Source organism: Cervus elaphus, chromosome 26, assembly GCF_910594005.1.
Source record: "Cervus elaphus chromosome 26, mCerEla1.1, whole genome shotgun sequence".
Classification (NCBI taxonomy): domain Eukaryota; kingdom Metazoa; phylum Chordata; class Mammalia; order Artiodactyla; family Cervidae; genus Cervus; species Cervus elaphus.
Window position 1 is genome coordinate 33832847 of NC_057840.1, and position 20948 is coordinate 33853794.

A 20948-nucleotide genomic window follows, 5' to 3' on the forward strand; every position below is an offset into this window, starting at 1 on the left:
CTTGAGAAACCTGGGGCGGGGCCTGTCGGCGGATGGGCGGGCCAGGCACTCGGCGCAGGAGCGGAGGTCCAGACCGCAGCTGCGGGCTAGCGGGAGAGGATCGCGGGTTCTGACTTGGCAGCCTCGCACTCCTGCAACATTGGGATCCAGGAGGCAAAGGGAGAGATGGGTGGCTCCAAGAGCAGTCTTGCCTTCCTCGTTTTGCTTCTGATTGTCTTGTTGAGCGGGACGTCCAGCGGTGAGTTCGGGGATGACCCTGCGCGGGGGGTGGCGGGGGAACGCGAGGAGGTTGGATGGGTTATGACCCGGAAAGGGGATGCGGGTGGTGTACGCCGGGGTTCGCGAAACTTCTTGCACAGTGTCGCCGCCGCCGCCCCCTCCTCTTTCCCGTCCCTCGGCCCCTTTGCTCCTCGGAGGCTCCTCCCGGCTTCTTGCCGGCTCTCCGGGCCAGAGCAGGCTGCCTTGGGTGAAGTAGTAATGCCGGGAGTTTGGGAGGTGATGCTGGGAGAAGAGGGGGCCGTGCCGCGGCAGAAATAGGGTTGAAACCCCCAAGGGTCCAGACCGCCCCTGGGAAGTGGGAGCGCTGGAGCCGGGCGGTAAGGGACCAGTCGGCCATTCCGCGGAGAAGGGACCCGCCCCGCCCCGAAAAGCACACTCTCCCGCCCCGACCTGTGCAAAAGACCCTTCTGGTCCCTATATCTCCCGGCCCTTGAAGGACCAGCACTCTTTCCCGGCCGTAAGTTATAAACGCAGAGTGGACCCGGGTGCCCAGGAGGCTTCGGCGGCGCGCTCCCAGCTTAAACGTGCTTGGGTTGGTCTTGTCAGAGCCGCAGCTGCTGGCTCCAGCCGCTGCCCACGGGCTCCGCGGCGCGGCTCCTACGGTTTTCCCTGGGCTCCACCCCCGCACTCGGGCTCCACCCCCGGCCACCGGCCGCCGCGGCACGGCTCCACCCCCGGCCCCCGGGCTCCACCCACTGCCCCCGGGGCGCCGCGTCCCGGCTCCAGCCCCGGCCCCTGGCCTCCGGGGCAGGTGTCCACCCCCGGCCTCTGGGCTCCACGCGCGACCCCGGGGGCCGGTGCGAGCCTCTTCTTGAGCGGGAACCAGTTGCCCCGGCTCATTGGTCTAGACAGAACTTTATTAGAGAAGTGACCTTCTTGGGCACTACGTCTATCCTTTAACCCAACGAAACAGATGTCCTGCCTTTCACTTGGCCTGCAGAGTCCAAGTCGAATATAAGCAGGTTTCCAAGTAGACAGTTTCGTGGACCTGCCCCAAGTCAGCATTTCTGCTTGGTGGTGGTGGGGGTGCGAGGGACACGGGGTGGGGGGGTTTCCACGCACTATATAGGCTCTAGCTTTCCTTTTCTGCAAAGTAGATGATGAGGTTATGATACTGAATGCAGCTCAACTTGACAGTAAATTCTTCAAAAACTTCCCTTCTTCAAAAATTTGAAAGGAAGGAAAATGTGCTACCGAAATCTTGAAGTAAAAACTTTGGTCTTGGACAAAGCCACTAGCAGAGCTATCTGTGATCCTGTTCATGCAGCTCAGCTACTTCTACCCGTGTGTTTTCTATCAGCGCAGGGGTTTGCCGTGCAGTTATATTTCTTGTAGTGATAATATTAGCTGTTTTGCACCTTCATAATGTGACAAGAATTGAACTGGAAGACAGCATCAGTGCACAGTAGTTCCCAAGGGCTGTCTCAGCCTCTTCCCAGATGACTCAGGATCTGAGAGGCGCCACACCCGACAATGGTACTTCCGGCCGTTACCCTGCCTTGTGGGTGGGTGGAGGAGTGTCTTGAGAAGTGCCACTCTTTCGGAGGCCAGAGCTAAGGTGGGTGGCCATTCCCTTCTCCAGGTGATCTTTCCGACCCAAGAATCGAACTCAGGTCTCCTGAATTGCAGGCAGATTCTTTACTGTCTTAGCCACTAGGGGAGTCTGCAGCACAAATTCGTAGAGGCCAGTAATCCGCAAGCAATTTCTCAACAGGACCTGGTCCACAGGGTCAGATTGCCTGTGGAATGAGTTACCTGGTCAGAAGAGAAATCCTCCACAAAGACCTGGCTGCTAGGAGCTCTGCCACTGATGACAACCTCAAGTTAAGAGTCCAGATAGCCCCTCTCCAGCATCTTGTTCCCCATGGACTCTCACTGTCTTGGGGACAAGGGAAGCGTGGGATTGATGGATGGCTCATGAACGTCTGGTTAAGAATGAGTTCTCCGGACTTCCCTGGTGATCCAGTCGCTAAGACTCCCCACGCCCAATGAAGGGACCCAGTTTGATCATTGGTTGGCGAACTGGATCCCACATGCCACAACTAAGAACTCAGCATGTTGCAACTAAGAGCCTTCATGCTGTAAAAAGATCCAAAGTGCCACAACTAAGAGCCAATACAGCAAAAAAAAAAAAAAGATATTAAAAAATATTTTTTTTTAGTTCTCCAGTGCTAGTGATGTGTGGGCCTTCAGAGTGATAGTGTAGGAGCTCATGGCGCTGGGTCAAATACCCCACATGGATGTCGACTCTTTAGAAATATGAAAGAAGGTTATCAAATAGCCCAGCCTATCAACTGTCATGATGAACCATTTGCTGTGATGGCTTGTGCTGGGCCTTAGATTTGGAGGAGAAGCCCAGGTCCAGCAGCTGGCCCGGTGTCTCACAGAGGTCCATGAAGCCCTGGGGGCCTGTGTCTGACTCTCCTCTCTCAGTCCCCCAGCATCAGGAGGAAGGTGCCCGCTGAGGCCCACTTGGAGCCAGCCAGTCACATACATCACCCAGCACCACAGAAGCACACTGTCTTCCAGAACACTGTGCCTTAGGAATGCCATAGCATCTAAACTTTCTAAGACAGACTTAGTGATGTGGAATATTTTCTAGATATCACTTTCATTAGGTTGAACTGAAAATGTTTGTATAAATTTTTTTGACTGAGAAATTTTTTTAACAATGTTATAAAATAAATAGTTTTTAGGATTGTTTCAACACAAATACTTGGATTAGTTTAGTACCACGTGTTTTTTAGTTTTTACTTCCTCAAAGTAATGTAGTTGATTCACCCTTGAATGTGCCCTGCTTCGTTGCTCAGTCGCGTCCGACTCTTTGCGACCCCATGGACTATGCAGTCTGTGGAATTCTCCAGGGTTGAATACTGGAGTGGATAGCCTTACCCTTCTCCAGGGGATCTTCCCAACCCAGGGATCGAAGCCAGGTCTCCCACATTGCAGGTGGATTCTTTACCATCCTAGCATTTCTGAGAGCCAGAAGTGGGCTTGGGGCAGGTCAATACTAAACAGTTGTGATTTTATTTATTTTTACTTTCTGGAAAAGGAGATAACACAATTCCAGAAGGTGCAATCATGTTTTAAGGTTAAGAATCCCTTTTACTGCACCTAGAATAGTGCTATGCACAGAATGGGTGCCTGAGTTGTGTTGTGTAAAAAAAAAAGTAAACAGATTTTGTGCTCATCTTCAAGGCTGGCTGAAGTATAAAATGTATTTTTAAAAACACTTGAAAAAATTAGAGGATTCAATTTATTAAAAAAAAATTACATATACATCCCCAGGAAGGCACTCAATGCTTAGCCACTGACTCCAGCGCTTCCCTGGAGTCAAAGCTCCTCCCAGGCAGTTCATGCTGTTGCTAATTAAAGCTGGTTATTACCCAGATAGGAGAAGGCAGTGGCAACCCACTCCAGTACTCTTGCCTGGAGAATTCCATGGACAGAGGAGCCTAGTAAGCTGGAGTCCATGGGGTCTCGAAGGGTCAGACATCACTGAGCAACTTCACTTGCACTTTTCACTTTCATGCATTGGAGGAGGAAATGGCAACCCACTCCAGTGTTCTTGCCTGGAGAATTCCAGGGACGGGGGATCCTGGTGGGCTGCCATCTATGGGGTCGCACAGAGCCAGACAACTGAAGCGACTTAGCAGCAGCAGCAGCAGCGTGATCCATATCCTACCACTGATGAAGTTAACAAGTGGTGGAAAAGGAAAAGTTGGTTTGTTCAGGAGCCCTGGGAAAATAGTGACCTAACGTCCTCAGACCGTCTCCAAGTTTCCAGGTTAGAGAAGGGGGCGGAGGGGCTGCTGCGGGCGCGTCAGCGTCCTGTGCAGTCAGGTTGTTGGCACAAGGCGGACGTCTGAGCCTCACCAGGCTTATGGTTTCAGCCACTCTGGGGGTCTGTGTGCTTGCAGCCAGCAGTTTTTGTGTGCTGGGGGTCTGCTTCCTGCAGAAACAACTTGAGACTTGGGTCAGATCTTTGTTATCTTTCAGGGAACTGGTAAGTTCATGACACTGATATGTGACTGGTCACAGTCTAAATTGTTACCAGTTTCCCAGCCTAAGGAGTATTCCTTTCTCCATCTTCACATGTTCTAATCCTTAACTCTTAAACCACTGTTTTGAGACTCACAGGAGGCCTGGCTGACTAAAACTTTTCTACAGACAAGAGGCAGGCAGAGACCATGGGGGGCAGGTCTTTCCACTAAGGCCGCCTAGAGCCCTTTTGGTTACAGGACCATTTATTACCCATTTTTCCATGGTCCCAAGAAGCCCAGGGCCTCCAACAGCTTCCTATCTATTGAAGAGAATCTAAACATGGCCTCTATCAACTGGCATCTTATCCCTTTGTCTGATAACTCACCCAGAAAAACCCCCTGGCCTGGCCCCCAGGACCTAACGTAGGAGGGACGGGAACAGGGTTTCCCAGAGTGTGACACAGGGCTCGAGGGTGAGGCTGGCATCCCCACTTCTACCCTTTGGTCCCACACTCATGTTGTCTAGGAATTGGGACAGTGGCAGCCTATAATGGTTATTGATTAAGGCAGGAGTTGACAGAATTTTTCTACAGAAGAAAGTAAATCTCATTGTCCGTTTAGGCCATTTGGTATCTGTCTCTGAGTGCAAAAGGAGCTTCCACATTTGTGGAGCACCAGGAGCCAAATATAATGTGTAAATCAACTGAGAACCAGACTTGTCCACTGTCCTGGCTTCTGACCCCAGTAATGAGTGACCCATCCCCTAGAGAATCATCCAAGAGCTGCCTCAGTTGTCTGTTTAAGAACCAGAAACTTACCCTGTCCTGCCCTGTAGCTTCTGGTGGTGGGAATGTGATAGGAGGTGGGTCTGGCTGTTGTGAGCTAATGCGCCCCCTCTGCTGTAGACTGGCTTCCTTGGTTCAAGGAGCGGTAGGGGACACTGCATGAAGCCACAGGTGTGAGCAGGGATAGTGGCCCTGTATCAACTCTGGTGTCAGGCCTAGGTCACCTGCTGGTACATCTTATTTGTTCCCTGTGGCCCTGGTTATGCCAAGCCACATAATCACTTCTGTCCTATGACAGCTGGTCTATCTGAAGTAATGGTTAGGGGTTGATGAACCCAGATCATGATGGGCACCTCTGACATTCCATGACCAGAGGCCTCATCTCTGACAGGCCCTAGGACCATACCAGGAGCCAGTTGGTAAAGAATCTGCCTGCAATGCAGGAGATCCCAGTTCAATTCCTGGGTCGGGAAGATCCACTGGAGAAGGGATAGGCTACCCACTCCACTATTCTTGGGCTTCCCTTGTGGCTCAGCTGGTAAAGAATCCACCTGCAATGTGGGAGACCTGGGTTCAATCCCTGGGTTGGGAAGATCCCCTGGAGAAGGGAAAGGCTAACCAGTCCAGTATTCTGGCCTGAAGAATTCCATGGACTATACAGTCCATGGGGTCACAAGAGTCAGACACGACTGAGCGACTTTAACTAATCGCTTTGACCATTGTACCAACTTTGCTCCTCACATACGACACTCTACCTGGAATCTGATCTTCCCGCATTTTCTATCCCTGTTCCTCCCAGAAGCCCACAGGGACACCACGCCTACCACCATCCCTGACCTTCCACAGAAGTCAGCCTTGAGCTGTGGAGATGCTTCTCATCCATGCTTTCCTCTCGGGCTCCATAGAGTCCATCAGGCTTTCCCATGGAGCTAGTGGACTGCACACACTCCTGCCCTTTCACACCGTGTCTGCCCTGCAGAGTCACTTCTCTGAGCCTTGGATCCCCTCCTCTACCACCTGCCTCGGAAGTTCTGGATTTTCTCTTTTATGCCCTGTGGTCCAAGCCTTTCTCCAGGCTTCCAAGACCCATCCTAGTGGGAGATCAGCAGCGTCTCCCCGGCCTTGCTAAGTCCTGTGACCCCTAATTGTGAACTCTCCCTTCTCCAGCTTTGGGTTCTGTGTCACCCGCCACCTCCTTGCCCCTCTCCCTGTGATCCTGCTTCCTCAGGAGCATCCCCACAGGCCCCCCATCTCTCACAGGACACGGGGTTAGATTCTGACAGTCCTCTGTCATCTAGACTTTTCCTGTGTAACAGCCTGGCACGTCTCTGCAAAGGTTATGATGCTGGGACCTGACCCGGTGGACGAGGGACCACACCCCGGATGAGTGATCCTTGCCAGGCGGGTCTCCTCCTTCTCCACGAGGAGGGGGTACTGGTGTGTGGTGTGCGTGTCGGAGGGGGGTCATTGCTCTGTCAGCCCAGCCCTGCACTGTACTCGGCTCTCATAACTGGGGGAAGGGCCTGTGGGTCTTTTTTCCCCAACTTCACCCTCGCTGTGTTTTTCCTTCACAGACGCTCATTCTCTTTCCTATAATTTCACCATCAATCCTCAGCCCAGACCTGGTCAGCCATGGTGTGAGGTTCAAGGCGAAGTGGATCAAAAGGTGTTTGTCTCCTGTGACTGTGGTACAGCTGAGATCAAGTACTTGAGTCCCTTGGGAGAGGAAGTGAAAAGTATGAACGCCTGGGAAACACAGGCTGGCACACTGAGGGACATTGGAGACTTGCTCAAGGAGCACGTGTCTGACGTTACACCGGAGAGATACACAGACAAGGGTGAGTGAAGAAGTCCAAATGCAGGAGGAGCAGACTGGGGGCTCAGCTGCATCCACTGTTTTCGGGTAAAAAAAAAATTGGATATTGTCCTTTGCTAGTAGTCCAATGGAAAGAGCAGCTGTTGCAGGAGAGACCAGGGCCAGATTAGCTGGGCCCAGGGGAGGTGGACCCAGGTGGGGCAAAGAATCTGTCAAGCCCAGAGGCTGAGCTCTTTCTTTTCCTCAGTGGGGTCAGGCCCTCTGACCCTGCAGGCCAGGATGACGTGCTGGAGTAAACACAACGGACACATCAATGGATCCTGGCAGTTTGGCTTCAATGGAAAACTGTCCCTCCTCTTTGATTCAGAGAATGGACATTGGAAAGTGGTTCATCCTGGAGGGAGATGGATGAAAGAGAAGTGGGAGAAAGATAGAACTGTTACTGACTTCTTCAAGAAGGTCTCCATGGGAGACTGTCAGCTCTGGTATCAGGCTTTCTTGGAGCGCTGGGAGAGAATGTTGAAGACCACGGGTAGGTGAGAAGATTAGGAGAAAGTGGTAGTTCTCTCATGGTGACATGGACCCACCCCTCTGTGTGTGTGTGTGTGTGTGTGTGTGTGAGAGAGAGAAAATGATCCGTCAGAGGTGAGTTGCTCCTGAAAAAATAATGACCCGGGGATGCTCTGTCGTCCTCTTTCCTCTTTTACCTGCTGACGTCTCTCCTCACAGCACAGGCCTTTGTACGATTGAACATGGATTCTCACTGATCCTAAATATGAGAGCATCTCCATGATTCCAATCTCCTTCTTACTCTTCCCTCTTTCCAGAATCTTCTTTTAAATGTCACCAATCTTCTTTCTGGAAATCTGTCAACCTCACCTCTGCTGTCAGCTCCTGAGGACTCCATCCTCATGTCACCGTCTCTAACGTCACAGCAGGACTCCGTGACTCTGTTGGAAACCTCGCTCCCCCATCAGCTGTCAGAGTCCCATGGGGACGGGGCTCCTCTCCCCCATCTCGCCTGAGGACCTGTCACAAGGGCTTCCACGTGTGGGTGGAGGGATAGGGGTACCTGGGTCAGGGGGGTGAGGAGGCATCTGCCGAGTTTCGGGTCTGGACAAGGGCTTGACCCTTACTCTCCTTGCAGCATCACCGACCACGGGCCCCCCTACAGTCCAGTCCTCGGCCCCAGCCATCAATCAAGTCACCTGGATCCTCCTGGCCCTCACCATAACTGTCTTCCTGGTCTGAGTCCTTTCCAGGAACAGGTACTGAGGGCAGAATTCAGAGGGAAGGCAGGGGCACAGGGCCTGGTGTGAGGACGGGGAAGGTGAATCCCAGCCGACCCCTGCCCTCACTGAACCTCCTCATCCTGGAAATGAGCAGGTGAATAAGACCCCATATCACCTGAGAGCAATAATTGTGGGCCCAAATCCAAAGGCCTGTTCTCACAGGAAGTGGCTTGGGTCCAGCAGGCAAGGCAGGAGCCCCACAGCAGAGACTGTGGGAAGGGGCGAGGCCAGGCCTGTGATCCTGGAGCATCAGTTCTGACTCCGCCTGTGGCCTGCTCGTCACCAGCCTCCTGGGGACCCAGAGCCTCCATCACTGAGCGGCCCTGCCTTGAGCAGAGGTGCCTGGGGATGGATGGGCCTGAGCTGGGGTGGAGGCGCCCAGCTGGGCGGGACCAGGAAGAGATGGGGGGCAGGGACCCTGGTCCTGAGAGCTGTGTGTGCTGCTGGCTCAGAGGCTGGAGGGGAGCGAAGGGAGGAGGTTTGCCTGCAGCCCCCCAGGGCTGTCAGGAGGCAAGGCCCCTCCTCCGGGGACCTGATCGCTGGTCCTTTAGGCCTCCCTCGGGGAGGATCTGGACCTGAGTAAAGGAGCAGATTGATTCCTCACTGGCTCCAGTCCTGAGCCTGAGCAGGGGGTGTCAGGGCCTGGGGTGACTCTGTGATGCAGGAAGGAAGGAGGAGGGGACAAGAAGCTGCTGGGCCTGGGGTGGGGGTGGGGGTGGGGGACATAGGAGCCCCTCAGAGATGACGGGGCTGGAGGTGGACTGGGAAGGAAAGTGACAGGATTTCCTCCGCCTCCTGGACCAAGGCCTCTTTCTTTTCTGCAGGAGACGGTGCTCCCAGGAAGCCCGACAGGTGCTCTGTCTGCCTTTCTTCTGCTCTTCACTTTAGATCCAGGAGATCAGACCCCATGGATCCTGAGTCTGTTCTCCGGTTACGATAACACAGTAGACGCATCATCTCATGAGCTTTATCACATTTGATGAAATCCTACTCAGCATCTCTGAAAAAAAACAACACAGAATCAATTTATTTCACTTTCTTCTGGTGCTAAGCGATGGAATTTCTGCACTGAAATGTCCAGGTACTTGAAGAAATCTCCACAAACAGGACATTTTTCGTCGTATTCTAGTTTGTGGATAATTAGACTCTGCCTTGTGACCTCGTTCTTGCAAATGGTATTGCAAGAAAAATACCATCTGGTATTATAGGACTCAGGGATTCTTTCTGTGTCTGGAAAAATCACCTCAGCCTACTTTCAATAGAACAAAGTTTTATTTATGACTGTTTCCCTTAATAATTTATTATGCTGAAAGTGAAAGTGTTAGTCGCTCAGTCCTGTCCGACTCTCTGCGACCCCGTGGACTGTAGCCCGCCAGGCTCCTCTGTCCATGGGATTCTCCAGGCAAGAACACTGAAGTGGGTTGCTGTTTCCTTCTCCAGGGACCTCTCCAACTCAGGGATTGAACCCGCATCTTCTGTGTCTCCTGTATTGACAGGCGGATTCTTTACCATCTGAGCCACTGGGGAAGCCCATTTATTATGCTGCTGCTATTTAAATCAAAATCTCAGTACTCCAGAAAACTTGCAGTATTTAAGTTTCTCTCTCACTAGAGAAGTCATGATGTGTCACCATTTCTCCACCTTATGGGATTAAATGTACCTGGTGCTTCTGAGAAAACGTGGTCTGAGTGGATGCGTGTGCCCTGTGTTCATGGCAGCGCTGTTCCCAGCAGCCAGGCCTGGAAGCCACCTCATGTCCACTGACAGATGAATGGAGAGAGAAGATGTGGACATATATCCAGTGCAATGTTACTCAGTGTCAAAAAGAATGAAATAATGCCATATGTAGTAACATGGATGGACCTGGAGACTGTCATATTGAGCAACATACGTCAGACAGAGAAGCAGAAACACCTTTTGCCATCACTTATATGTGGAATCCAAAAAGTCGTGATACAAGTGCTCTTACTTACAAAACAGAAAGGGACTCACAGATTTAGAGAATGAATTTATGGTTGCCAGGGGGAAAGGATGGGGGGATAGTTAGGGAGTCTGGGATCAACATGTAGACACTGATTTATTTAAAATGGATAACCAGCAAGGACCTCCTGTGTAGCGCATAGAACTCTGCTCAATGTTATGTGGCAGCCTGGGTGGGGATGGGAGGGGAGTCGGGGAAGAATAGATGCATGTACGGAAGTGAAAGTGAAAGAAGCTTAGTTGCACAGTCATGTCTGACTCTTTGGGATCCTGTGGACTGTAAGCTGCCAGCTCCTCTGTTCATGGATTCTCCAGGCAAGGCAGTACTGGAGTGGGTTGTCACTTTCTTCTCCAGGGGACCTTCCCTACCCAGGGATCGAACCCAGGTCTCTTGCATTGCAGGCAAATTCTTTACCAACTGACCCAGCAGGGAGGATAGAGACATGTATGTGTATGTTAAATCCCTAGCCTAGCTTCTTTGTGCTGCTCATTCAGGACGCCTACATTCCTCTCTGGGTGTATATTTCCACTTTGCTTCCATTTTAAATAAACAAACTATTTCTCTATATGACTCCAGTAATAACATTGGTACCTATTTTTACAGTTTTTGCCTGCTTGAAACATTCTTGCTTTCGAAGACGGTAAGAGCCAGGGGAACTGCATCTCGCCCCTGGTGTTCAGTGTCTAGAATTCCTCATTTTACACCAAGCTACCCAGATTCAATTCCTGGGCAGGAAACTAAGCTCCCTCTTTAGCACAGCTCACTGCTGTCTCTCTGAGATCAATATTAAGGAAATATACACCTTATATTATTACACCTTATATTAAAGTGTAAATATGCACCTTAAATATACGGGTAGAGGGGCTTCACAAGTTTGTCATGGGGGATTTTGCCTCCACCAAGTGTTTTTTAAAAAAAGAAAGTCCTCTCAAAGTTAACCTGGTTCCTTCCCTCTCTAGGCCCTTTAATGGCTATTGTTGTTCTTTTCTTTCTAGTCCTTGTTTATTTAACCTTGTGATTGACTTTGTGTCTGTAGGATCTACCAGTTTGAAATAACACTCATGGTGGCTCAAGAAATATAGCCCATTCCAGTGGAGGGTGGCCCAGGTCCATGTAGGTCCTTGTGAGGGACTTCTGCACCTTGAGGGGAGGCTCAGTTCAGAAGTATTTTCCAGCAATATCATCAGTTTTAAAAATAAGGTCACAATGCAGGGAAAAGTCTAATTTTCCAAAAATACTTCTGCTATTTCAGGACTCAGGTATATTTTCTATCTCCAGAGAAACAACTTCACTGTATTTTCAGTGGAACAAAATTTTATGTTGACTGGTTCCCTTCATAATTTATTACCCTATGGGTGCTGAGTCATGTTCGACTCTTTCTGATCCCGTGGACTGCAGCCCACCAGGCTCCTCTGTCCATGGAATTTTCCAGGCAAGAAAGAATACTGGAAAGGTTCTTATTTCCTTCTCCAGGGGATCTTCCTGACCCAGGGGTCAAACCCATGTCTCTTGTATCTCCTGCCTTGGCAGGCCGATTCTTTACCACTAGTGCCACCTGGGAAGACTTTACAGTTCAGTTCAGTTCAGTCGCTTAGTCGTGTCTGACTCTTTGTGACCCCATGAATCGCAGCACGCCAGGCCTCCCGGTCCATCACCAACTCCCGGAGTTTACTCAAACTCATGCCCATCGAGTAGATGATGCCATCCAGCCATCTCATCCTCTGTCGTCCCCTTCTCCTCCTGCCCCCAGCCCCTCCCAGCATCAGGGTCTTTTCCAATAAGTCAACTCTTCGCATGAGGTGGCCCAAGTATTGGAGTTTCAGCTTCAGCATCAGTCCTTCCAATGAACACCCAGGACTGATCTCCTTTAGGATGGACTGGTTGGATCTCCTTGCAGTCCAAGGGACTCTCAAGAGTCTTCTCCAACACCATAGTTCAAAAGCATCAATTTTTAAGCATTCAGCTTTCTTCACAGTCCAACGCTCACATCCATACATGACCACTGGAAAAACCATAGCCTTGACCAGACGGACCTTTGTTGGCAAAGTAATGTCTCTGCTTTTTAATATGCTATCTAGGTTGGTCATAACTTTCTTTCCAAGGAGTAAGCATCTTTAATTTCATGGCTGCAGTCACCATCCGCAGTGATTTTGGAGCCCAAAAAAATAAAGTCTGACACTGTTTCCACTGTCTCCCCATCTATTTCCCATGAGGTGATGGGACCAGACGCCATAATCTTAGTTTTCTGAATGTTAAGCTTTAAGCCAACTTTTTCACTCTCCTGTTTCACTTTCATCAGGAGGCTTTTTAGTTCCTCTTTACTCTCTGCCATACGGGTGGTGTCATCTGCATATCTGAGGTTATTGATATTTCTCCCAGCAATCTTGATTCCAGCTTGTGCTTCTTCCAGTCCAGCATTTCTCATGATGTACTCTGCATATAAGTTAAATAAGCAGGGTGACAATATATAGCCTTGACGTACTCCTCTTCCTATTGGGAACCAGTCTGTTGTTCCATGTCCAGTTCTAACTGTTGCTTCCTGACCTGCATACAGGTTTCTCAAGAGGCAGGTCAGGTGGTCTGGCATTCCCATCTCTTTCACAATTTTCCACAGTTTATTGTGATCCACACAGTTGAGGGCTTTGGTGTAGTCTGTAAAGCAGAAATAGATGTTTTTCTGGAACTCTCTTGCTTTTTTGATGATCCAGCAGATGTTGGCAATTTGATCTCTGGTTCCTCTGCCTTTTCTAAAACCAGCTTGAACATCTGGAAGTTCTCGGTTCACATATTGCTGAAGCCTGGCTTGGAGAATTTTGAGCATTACTTTACTAGCGTGTGAGATGAGTGCAATTGTTTGAGCATTCTTTGGGATTGCCTTTCTTAGGGATTGGGAAGCCTTTACAGTGATCCTTAAATCAACATCTCTATCATGCCTGTTTTCTAATCCAGGAGAAAAGTCATGGTAATTCACCATTCCTCCATGTGATGGGATTAAATAAAACCAATGATAATGCTTTATTTCTTGTGGAACCAGAGAATTTAAGGATCACTCCTAAAGTAACATGCAGTCCATCTGTGAAGTGATCCTTAAATTCTCTGAATTTTTAAATGTATATTTCACCATATCCCAACAGTAGGTCATATGTTTACCCTACTACGCAGCCATTCCCAATGTTAGCTCTAGGCTGGAAAATGTGGACTAAGAGCCATGTAGATACAGGTTGACCTCAGAGATATTGGAGGCTGGGTTCCAGACCAGGGCAATAAAGTGAATTTCACCATAAGGGGAATCACACAAATTTTTCATTTCCACTGCATATAATGTTATGTTGACATGGAAGTCTGTTAAGTGTTCAGTATCTTTATGTCTAAATAAATAATGTACAGACCTTAATATACAACACTTTTTTTCTAAAATAAAATATGCTGAGCATTATCTGAGCCTCCAGGGAGTCACCTACTTTTTGCTGGTGGAGGGTCTTGTCTCAATGTCTATGGCTGCTGACTGATCAGGGTGGTGGTCCTGAAGGTTGGGGTGGGTAGCGCAATTTCAGAAAATAAGACAACAATGAACTTTGTCACATCGTTTGACTCTTCCTTTCACAGAAGATTTCTCTTAGCATGCAATGCTCTTTGACAGCATTTTACCGACACTAGAACTTCTTTCAAAATTGGACTTAATCCTGTCAAACCTACCTGCTGCCTTTTCAACTAAATTTATTCTAAACTTATAATATTCTAAGTCCTTTGTTGTCATTTCAACAATTTTCACAAAATCTTCACCAGGAGTAGATTCTATATCAAGAAACCACTTTCTTTGCTCATTCATTAGAGTCAACTCTCATTTATTCCAATTTTATCGTTAGATTGTACAATCAATCCCATTTTACATTAGTCTCCACTTCTAATTCTAGCTCTCTTGCTATTTCCACCACATCTGTAATTACTTCTTCCAGTGAACTGTTGAACCCCTCAAAGTCATCTCAGAAGGTTAAAATCAACTTCTTCAAATTCCTATTAATGTTGTTATTTCAACCACTCATGAATCACGAATGTTTTGGGTGAAACTTATAATCGTGAATTCACTCTAGAAAGTTTTCAATTGATATTGCCCAGATCCATCAAAGGAATCACTATTTGTGGCAGCTATAGCCTTACAGAAACTATTTCCTAAATACCACGACTTGAACATGGTGACTACCCCTTGATCTGTGGGCTGCAGAATGGATGCTGTGTTAGCAGGTGTGAAAACAACATGAATCTCACTGTACTTCTCAATCAGGGCCCTTGGGTGCTTTCTCAATGAGAAGTGTTATCTTGAAAGAAATCCTTTTTGGGGAGCAGTAGGTCTCAACAGTGGATTTAATATTTTTGGTAATCAGTGTTGTAAACAGATATGCTGTCATCTCGACTTTGTTGTTCCATTTGCAGAGCACAGGCAGAGTAGATTTAGCATAATTCTGAAAGTCCCTAGGATTTTCAGAATGTGAGGCTTGGCTTCAACTTCAAGTCACCAGCTGCATTAGCTCCTAACAAGAGAGTCAGCCTGTCCTTTGAATCTTTGAAGCCAGGCTGACTTCTCCTTGCTAGCCATGCAAGTCCTCGGCAGCAACTTCTTCCAATAGAGCACTCTTCTCTACACTGGAAAGCTCTAATTCAGGATAGCCGTCTTCAGAGATTATTTTATTAGATCTTCTGGATGACTTGCTGCAGCTTCTGCATCAACCCTCAATGTTTGACTCTGTGCTCTATGTTAGGAAGATGGCTTCTTTCCTTAAACCTCATGAACCAATCTCTACCAGCTTTCAACTTTTTTTCTGCGGCATCCTCACCTCTTTCAGCCTTCATAGAATTAAAGAGAGCTAGGACCTTGCTCTGGATTAGGCTTTGGCCTAAGGCAGCATTGTGATCTTTCGTCCAGTCCACTGAAAGTTTCTCCATATCAGCAGTAAGGCTGTTTTGCTATCTTCTCATTTGTGTGTTCACTGGAGGAGCACTTTTGATTTCCTTTAAGAACTTTTCCTTTGCGTTCACAACTTGACTAACTATTTGGGGCAAAAGGCTTAGTTTCTGGCCCATCTTGGCTTTGACATGCCTTCTTCAAAAGCTTAACCATTTCTGTCTTTGGATTTAAAGTGAGAGAGGCATGATTCTTCCTGTCAATGGGACATATAGAGGTAAGGTTATTAATTGGCCTAATTTCGATATTGTTATGTCTCAGGGACTCAGGCGTCTCAGGAGAGAGATGGACGGGTCAACGGAGCAGTCAGGACACACACACATATTGGATGGCAATGTGCCCATGGTTCCTGGCACCCCAAAACAATTACAATACTAACATGAAAGATCATTGATCACACAAAGGCAAAATCAAGATGGCCAAGTAGGATGCCCTGAGATCCGCTCTCCCATGAACACACCAAAACTACAACCACGTACAAAACAGCTCTCTTTCTGAGAAAATGACCTGAAATCGGCAGAACATCCCCTCGACAACCAGCATAGAGAAAGAACCACACTGAGAAGAGCAGGAGCAGAAAAGAAGGGATCTAGTCGGGACCCTTTCGCCAGCTACTCTCAAACAGAGGGGTCATCACACTGGAGCATTCTGCCTAAGGAGCAGGAGGTTTTGGCCCTACATCAGGCACCCCAGCCCTGGTGCAGCACTGGGAGAAGCAGCCCCATGCCCCCCGCCGCCACTCCTGTTTTGGAAATCAAGAGGGTTTACGATCTGGAGCACTGGAGGACTGTGGGAAACGGAGACTCCACTCTTAGAGACCATGGGCACAGAATTGCTTGCTCCCTGTCCCAGCACAGAGTCAGCAGATTGCAAGATGTCTGGTGCTCTGGCCAGCATTTGGAGACCATGCCTAGCATTGGCTGGGCCTCACAGCCAACAGAGGTCCACACAGAAGACTCTGCAAACAGCCACCCCCTCACCAACACACACACACACACACACACACACACACACACACACACAGAGGAGCCAAACTTGGCTCTCGCCATCTCTCAGCTCTGCCCCGCCTCCATGTGACCCCAGCCCAGGCTGAGACAATCATCGCAGGTCACGAGGTCCTGATGAGCCGTGTGACTGCATGGCCACACGCAGGCTTATCTGATAGAAGCCCTGACTCACATCCCACCACCAGGCTCCACCTTGGGGTCACCCAGCTGCCGCCCTCGGAGAGCAGCAAACTCTGTGAGTCAACAGGTGCAAAGGAGGCAGGAAGGTTCTCAATGGACTCACTAGAGTCTCTGTGTGGGACGGACCTGTGCGGGGAGGCCAGTTGGAGGACAAGAGGCCCACAAGAGTGGGCAGGACTCAGGGTTGGGTGGGACAAGAGCTTGGTGGGGCCAGGCGACCTGTGTGGGGAGAGACTGCCATATGAAGGGCTGGGGGCAGGAGCCTGGGTTGAGTCCTCCAGAGGAGGCAACCTGGAAGCCCCAGGTAGACCCAGACCACAGGGAGGAAGGACTGGGAGAACAGGAGGAAATCAGAGGCTGCCATCAGAGATGTGTCAGGTCGGCCTGGTGTGAGGAGCATGGGCCCCAGGGACCTGGGCAACCAGACTCACCCCATGCATACCCCTGATCCCTAGCCTCATCCCAGATCCCCAGGCATTAGGTCAGAGGTGGAGGGCTGGGGAGGTTGGAATTAGCACCTGAAGCAGTTTCATGGATGTGGACTATAGATACCTCCAGAAACAGGAATCTGGACAAAATTCGGACTGTGCTAGTTTCTTCATCTTGCCATGCCTCAATTTACACATTTGTAAATGGGAAACGCTACCTAAGGGAATGAACAGAGGCTAAATATTCATTTAGGACCTGAGAAGATCATGCAGATAACCCGAATTTGTATATGCTGAGGACTCACCAACCCCTCTCTCAGGAGTTGTTGTTTAGTCACTAAGTCGTATCTCTGTGATCCTGTGGACTGTAGCCCGCTAGCCTCCACTGTCCATGGGATTTCCTCATGCAAGAATGTTGGAGAGTGTTGCCATTTCCTCCTCCAGGGGATCCTCCCCATCTGGGGATGGAACAGACATCTCCCACATTGACAGGCGGATTCTTTACCACTGAGCCACCTGGGAAGCCCCTTATCAGGTGTTAGTGCCCCTAAAGATACACAAGGAACCTGGGGATCCAGAGAAGGGGATGGACAGAAGAAAGGTGAGGCACAGATGATTGAAATTTTGAGGAACAACAGTCCCACAGAGGGTGTGGGGAGTCTGGGGGGAGCCCCCAGGTGAGACTCCTGTGGGAGGACTCTGGGGACTCATCCCCTCCTCCACTGGCCAGCCAGGCTCCTCCCCACGGTGGGTCACCCCGGGCTCCAGGTGGCAAGGGCTGCTGGCACCAACGTCAGTCTTGCTTCCTGGTCCTGCTTCTGCTGCCCAAGTGTGTCCACAGAGCGCAGGGTGGTGAGCTCCTGGTGAACCTGCCGGGAGAAGGCGGGGTGATGCATTATGACCAGAGAGCAGACCTAAGCTGGCCTTGGTTAGAGAGCCTACAGGCGCGGTGTTGCCTCCACCTCCTCCTCCTCAATCCTTAGGTGAGCTCCTTTCCTTCTTGGCAGCTGCTGGCCTAGTTGGCCACTTTCAGGCCAGCAAAAGGGCAAATTGGTTGAAAAAGCAATGCTCAGACAATGGGAGGTAGGGCGGCGAGAGGCCAAGCAAGGGCATGAAGGGAACACTGCTATCCCTAAGCTCCCAGCCCCTCACCCACGCCCCCAGGAGTGCGAGCCCCCGTGGCAGGGCTGGGCCAGGCCACCTTCCTGTGGGGGGAACTCAGACACCCCCTGAAAAGCACACAGCACTGACCTCATCTGTTCACACAGACCCTTCTCCTCCACACGGCCCCCTGCCCTTGAACTCCCAGGCCGCTGTACCAGCCATAAACCACCGGCACCGCCCCGGGCTCTCACTTCCCCAGACACATCCCCTTAGTGGTCACAGCTCCTCCCCTGCAGCTCACTAAGTTCATTCCACATTTCTGCATCCCGAGAAGCCCAGGGCCGCCAATACCTTCCCACCTGAGAAGGTACCCGAATCACACTCTCCACCAACTGGCATCTTATCCCCTTGCCTGAGGACTCACCCCAGCAAAAACCTCCCAGCCTGGTCCCCAGGAGGGACAGGAGCCCAGTCCCCCAAAGTGTGACAGGGGGCCTGAGGGTGAGGAGGGGCACCCCCACTTCTTCCCTTCAGTCCCACATTTGTATCGTCCACAGATGGTGGAGATGGCAGCCTATAATGGTTATTGATTAAGAAAGGAGCTGGGAAATGTGCAGAAGACAATAAATCTGTTTGTCTCTTCAGGCCTTTGGCATCTGTCTCTGTGCACCTCCAGGTTTGTGGTGAGACAACAGGCAAAGACAACGTGAAAAACCAAAGGAATCCCTCAGCACTGGGTGACTCATCACTTGAGGAATTATCCAGGGGCTGCCTCGGCTGCCTGTTCATGAATCACAGCCCTGCCCGGTCCTGCCTTGTAGCCTCTGGTGGTGGGGATGTGACAGGAGGGTGGGTCCTGCAGTTACAGGCTAGCGCCCCTCCTCTGCTGTAGACTGGCTTCCTCGGCCCCAGGGGCCACAGGTGGACACTGTGTGAGGCTGCAGAGCTGGCAGATGATAGGGGAGGTATGACAGTTCTGGGGTCAGGGCTCAGTCTCCTGCTGGTCACCTTATTTGTCCCCTGTGGCCCTGCTTATGCCAAACCACACAGTCACTTCTATCCTAGGACAGCTGGCCTCTCAGTAACAATTACCGAGTGGATGAGCCCAGTTCATCCAGACCGGAGGTCCCTTCTCTACCAGACTCAGGACCCTATCAGTAGCCATGTTTAAATGATCGGTTTCCCCACTACACGTGGCGTGGCCGTGCCTCTGACCCTGTGGGACTGGGTTGTGATGCTCTGATTAGGATGTCACAAGCTGTCCCTGGCTAGGGCATGGCAAGCCACTCTGGTATTCTTGCCCGGAGAATCCCATGGACAGAGGGACCTGGTGGGCTACAGTCCATAGGGTCGCAAAGAGTCAGACACGACTGAAGTGACTTAGCAGGCAGGCAGGTTACCCCCGGCACGATTTCCCCCGCTGACGGACTTCAGTGTCATGGGTGCTACAGGGTCCTAGTGTCCTAGTAGCAGATCCCACCACACTCATGCCTTCATGTCCTTTCCATGAACACCTTCCACAGCTGAGTTGAGCAGGCCTCTGCAGAGGCCTCTGGTCTTCAAATTCTGAAATATTTAGAGTTCGGCCATTGATAGAAATGCTTTAGACCAGGCTGATATAAAATAGAGATGTGAAGGAATCACAGTCCTGCATGCTTTCAGGTTATGATTGTTAAAGAATCTCTGTCATTTTACCCAGAAAAAGGTGGTCTTGCAATGTTCTATTTATAGCAAAGGAAACACAATATGAGAATGTACTCGTACTTCTCAACTATGGCAGCCTTCACCCCATTCCTAACCACAGAGAGTTTTCCATCACTGGTTCAAATCCACGGAATGGGAAATAACCACTGTGTGGGTCTTCACACACCATGATACCCCTGTAAGCAGGATGCAGGACAGTTATGTATTCAATACCCTGTATCTCATGCATCACATTAATAGCAGTGGGGCTGTGATGATGCTTCAGATCCCTGGACATGATGTGAGTCACACACTGGGTCCACAGGAATGTGGGGTGGCTTCTGCGTCCCAGTGTGCACTTACTTGAGTCAATGGCCATGTGGCTCCCAAGGATGGGGAAGGCCAGAGACTGCTGCACTGTGCTTGCCATGGTGATAAGAGGCCTTCCTGCTGGAAACTGGCATCGCTCTCTAGTCATGGATTCTTGGTTCTGATAACTGGCTCAGTTCTAGAAACTGGGCAGTGTATCCAGACAAGCTATTGGGATGGCTCTTTTCAGCGTCCTGATCATCCAGCTTGTGTTTTATTTTCGTTTCTGGGGTTTTTTGTTTTTTGGTCGGCTGCCTGGCTTTTGGGATCTTAGTTCCCTGACCAGTGATCAAACCTGGGCACCTGGCAGTGAGCCCGGGGTCCTGACCAGTGGGCCAGCAGGGAACTCCTTTGTGTCATTCCTTTCCATCATGCGGTTTGTATCTAGGTTGGCCGCCCATCCAGGCTGTCTGCCTCTAGGGTCGCCCTGTGCTGTGAACCAGCATCATACTCTCTGCGGTCAGGACCCGGCTGGCCTTCCCATCTCTCTGGTCATATCAGCCACTCAGCTGCTCTGTTCCTGACACAGTGCACCCCCACCTGGAATCTGCATGTGTTCAATCCCTGTTTCTGATGAAGCCCACTGGAGACACCATCTCCAAGCAGCATTCCTGACCTTTATTTAGCCAAAGTCCTCCTGTGTTACCAGCCAGGGTTCCTGGACTCGATCAATAGAAGCTGATAAAAGGCCAGACACAGAATCAGGGAAAAAGAAGCTTCATTGGGACTCATGAGGGAGCAAAAACAAGTAACATGTTTCCTTGCTGGCTCCAGAGCGTGGGGGATCCGGTCCTACATATGAGATGAGCGTGGGGGCGGGTCCTAGGTTCTGACCAGGGGGATGACCTGGGTGATTTGTTCCCCTTGGTGGTGCTGTGTGCAGGGATCATGACCAGTACCTGCTTTTGCTCCTGGCTGCTCTGAAATCGCTTTGGGTTTTTGGTCTTTTTGTATCTTGTTGTTGATTATTTGCCCCAACTGCACAGGCACACAATTATTTTCAGCCCCTTATAATTTCTTTGTATTTTGATGCTTGATGTGACTTTTGTCCAGGTACACTCACTGCAGCAAACTGTCCCAG

At 50.2% G+C, this 20948-nt stretch overlaps 2 protein-coding genes across 4 annotated transcripts in view; one reads left to right on the top strand and one right to left on the bottom strand.

Annotated features, from left to right (window-relative positions):
• The window catches only part of LOC122684460 (UL16-binding protein 1-like), a 260152-nt gene that overhangs the window by 135622 nt on the left and 103582 nt on the right, over positions 1–20948 (bottom strand). The window contains exon 4 of one of the 2 annotated variants that reach the window (XM_043888576.1): positions 17216–17277. The exons of the other annotated variant lie outside the window; for it this stretch is intronic. Within the exon in view, the coding sequence (XP_043744511.1) occupies positions 17243–17277 (35 nt within the window). The 3' untranslated portion in view covers positions 17216–17242. Of the gene's footprint in view, positions 1–17215; positions 17278–20948 lie in introns of those variants that run through there. 2 annotated transcript variants of the gene reach the window in all.
• Positions 12–10187, top strand: LOC122684459 (UL16-binding protein 1-like). 2 transcript variants are annotated; one of them, XM_043888572.1, is made up of 5 exons: positions 12–238; positions 6622–6885; positions 7111–7399; positions 8011–8131; positions 8980–10187. In XM_043888572.1, the coding sequence occupies exons 1-5, from the start codon at positions 166–168 to the stop codon at positions 9133–9135; spliced, it is 903 nt and encodes a 300-aa protein (XP_043744507.1). In that variant the 5' UTR covers positions 12–165; the 3' UTR covers positions 9136–10187. The 2 variants fall into 2 exon arrangements, with proteins under 2 accessions (XP_043744507.1, XP_043744508.1); XM_043888573.1 differs by having other exon boundaries at positions 7111–7395; positions 8980–9112.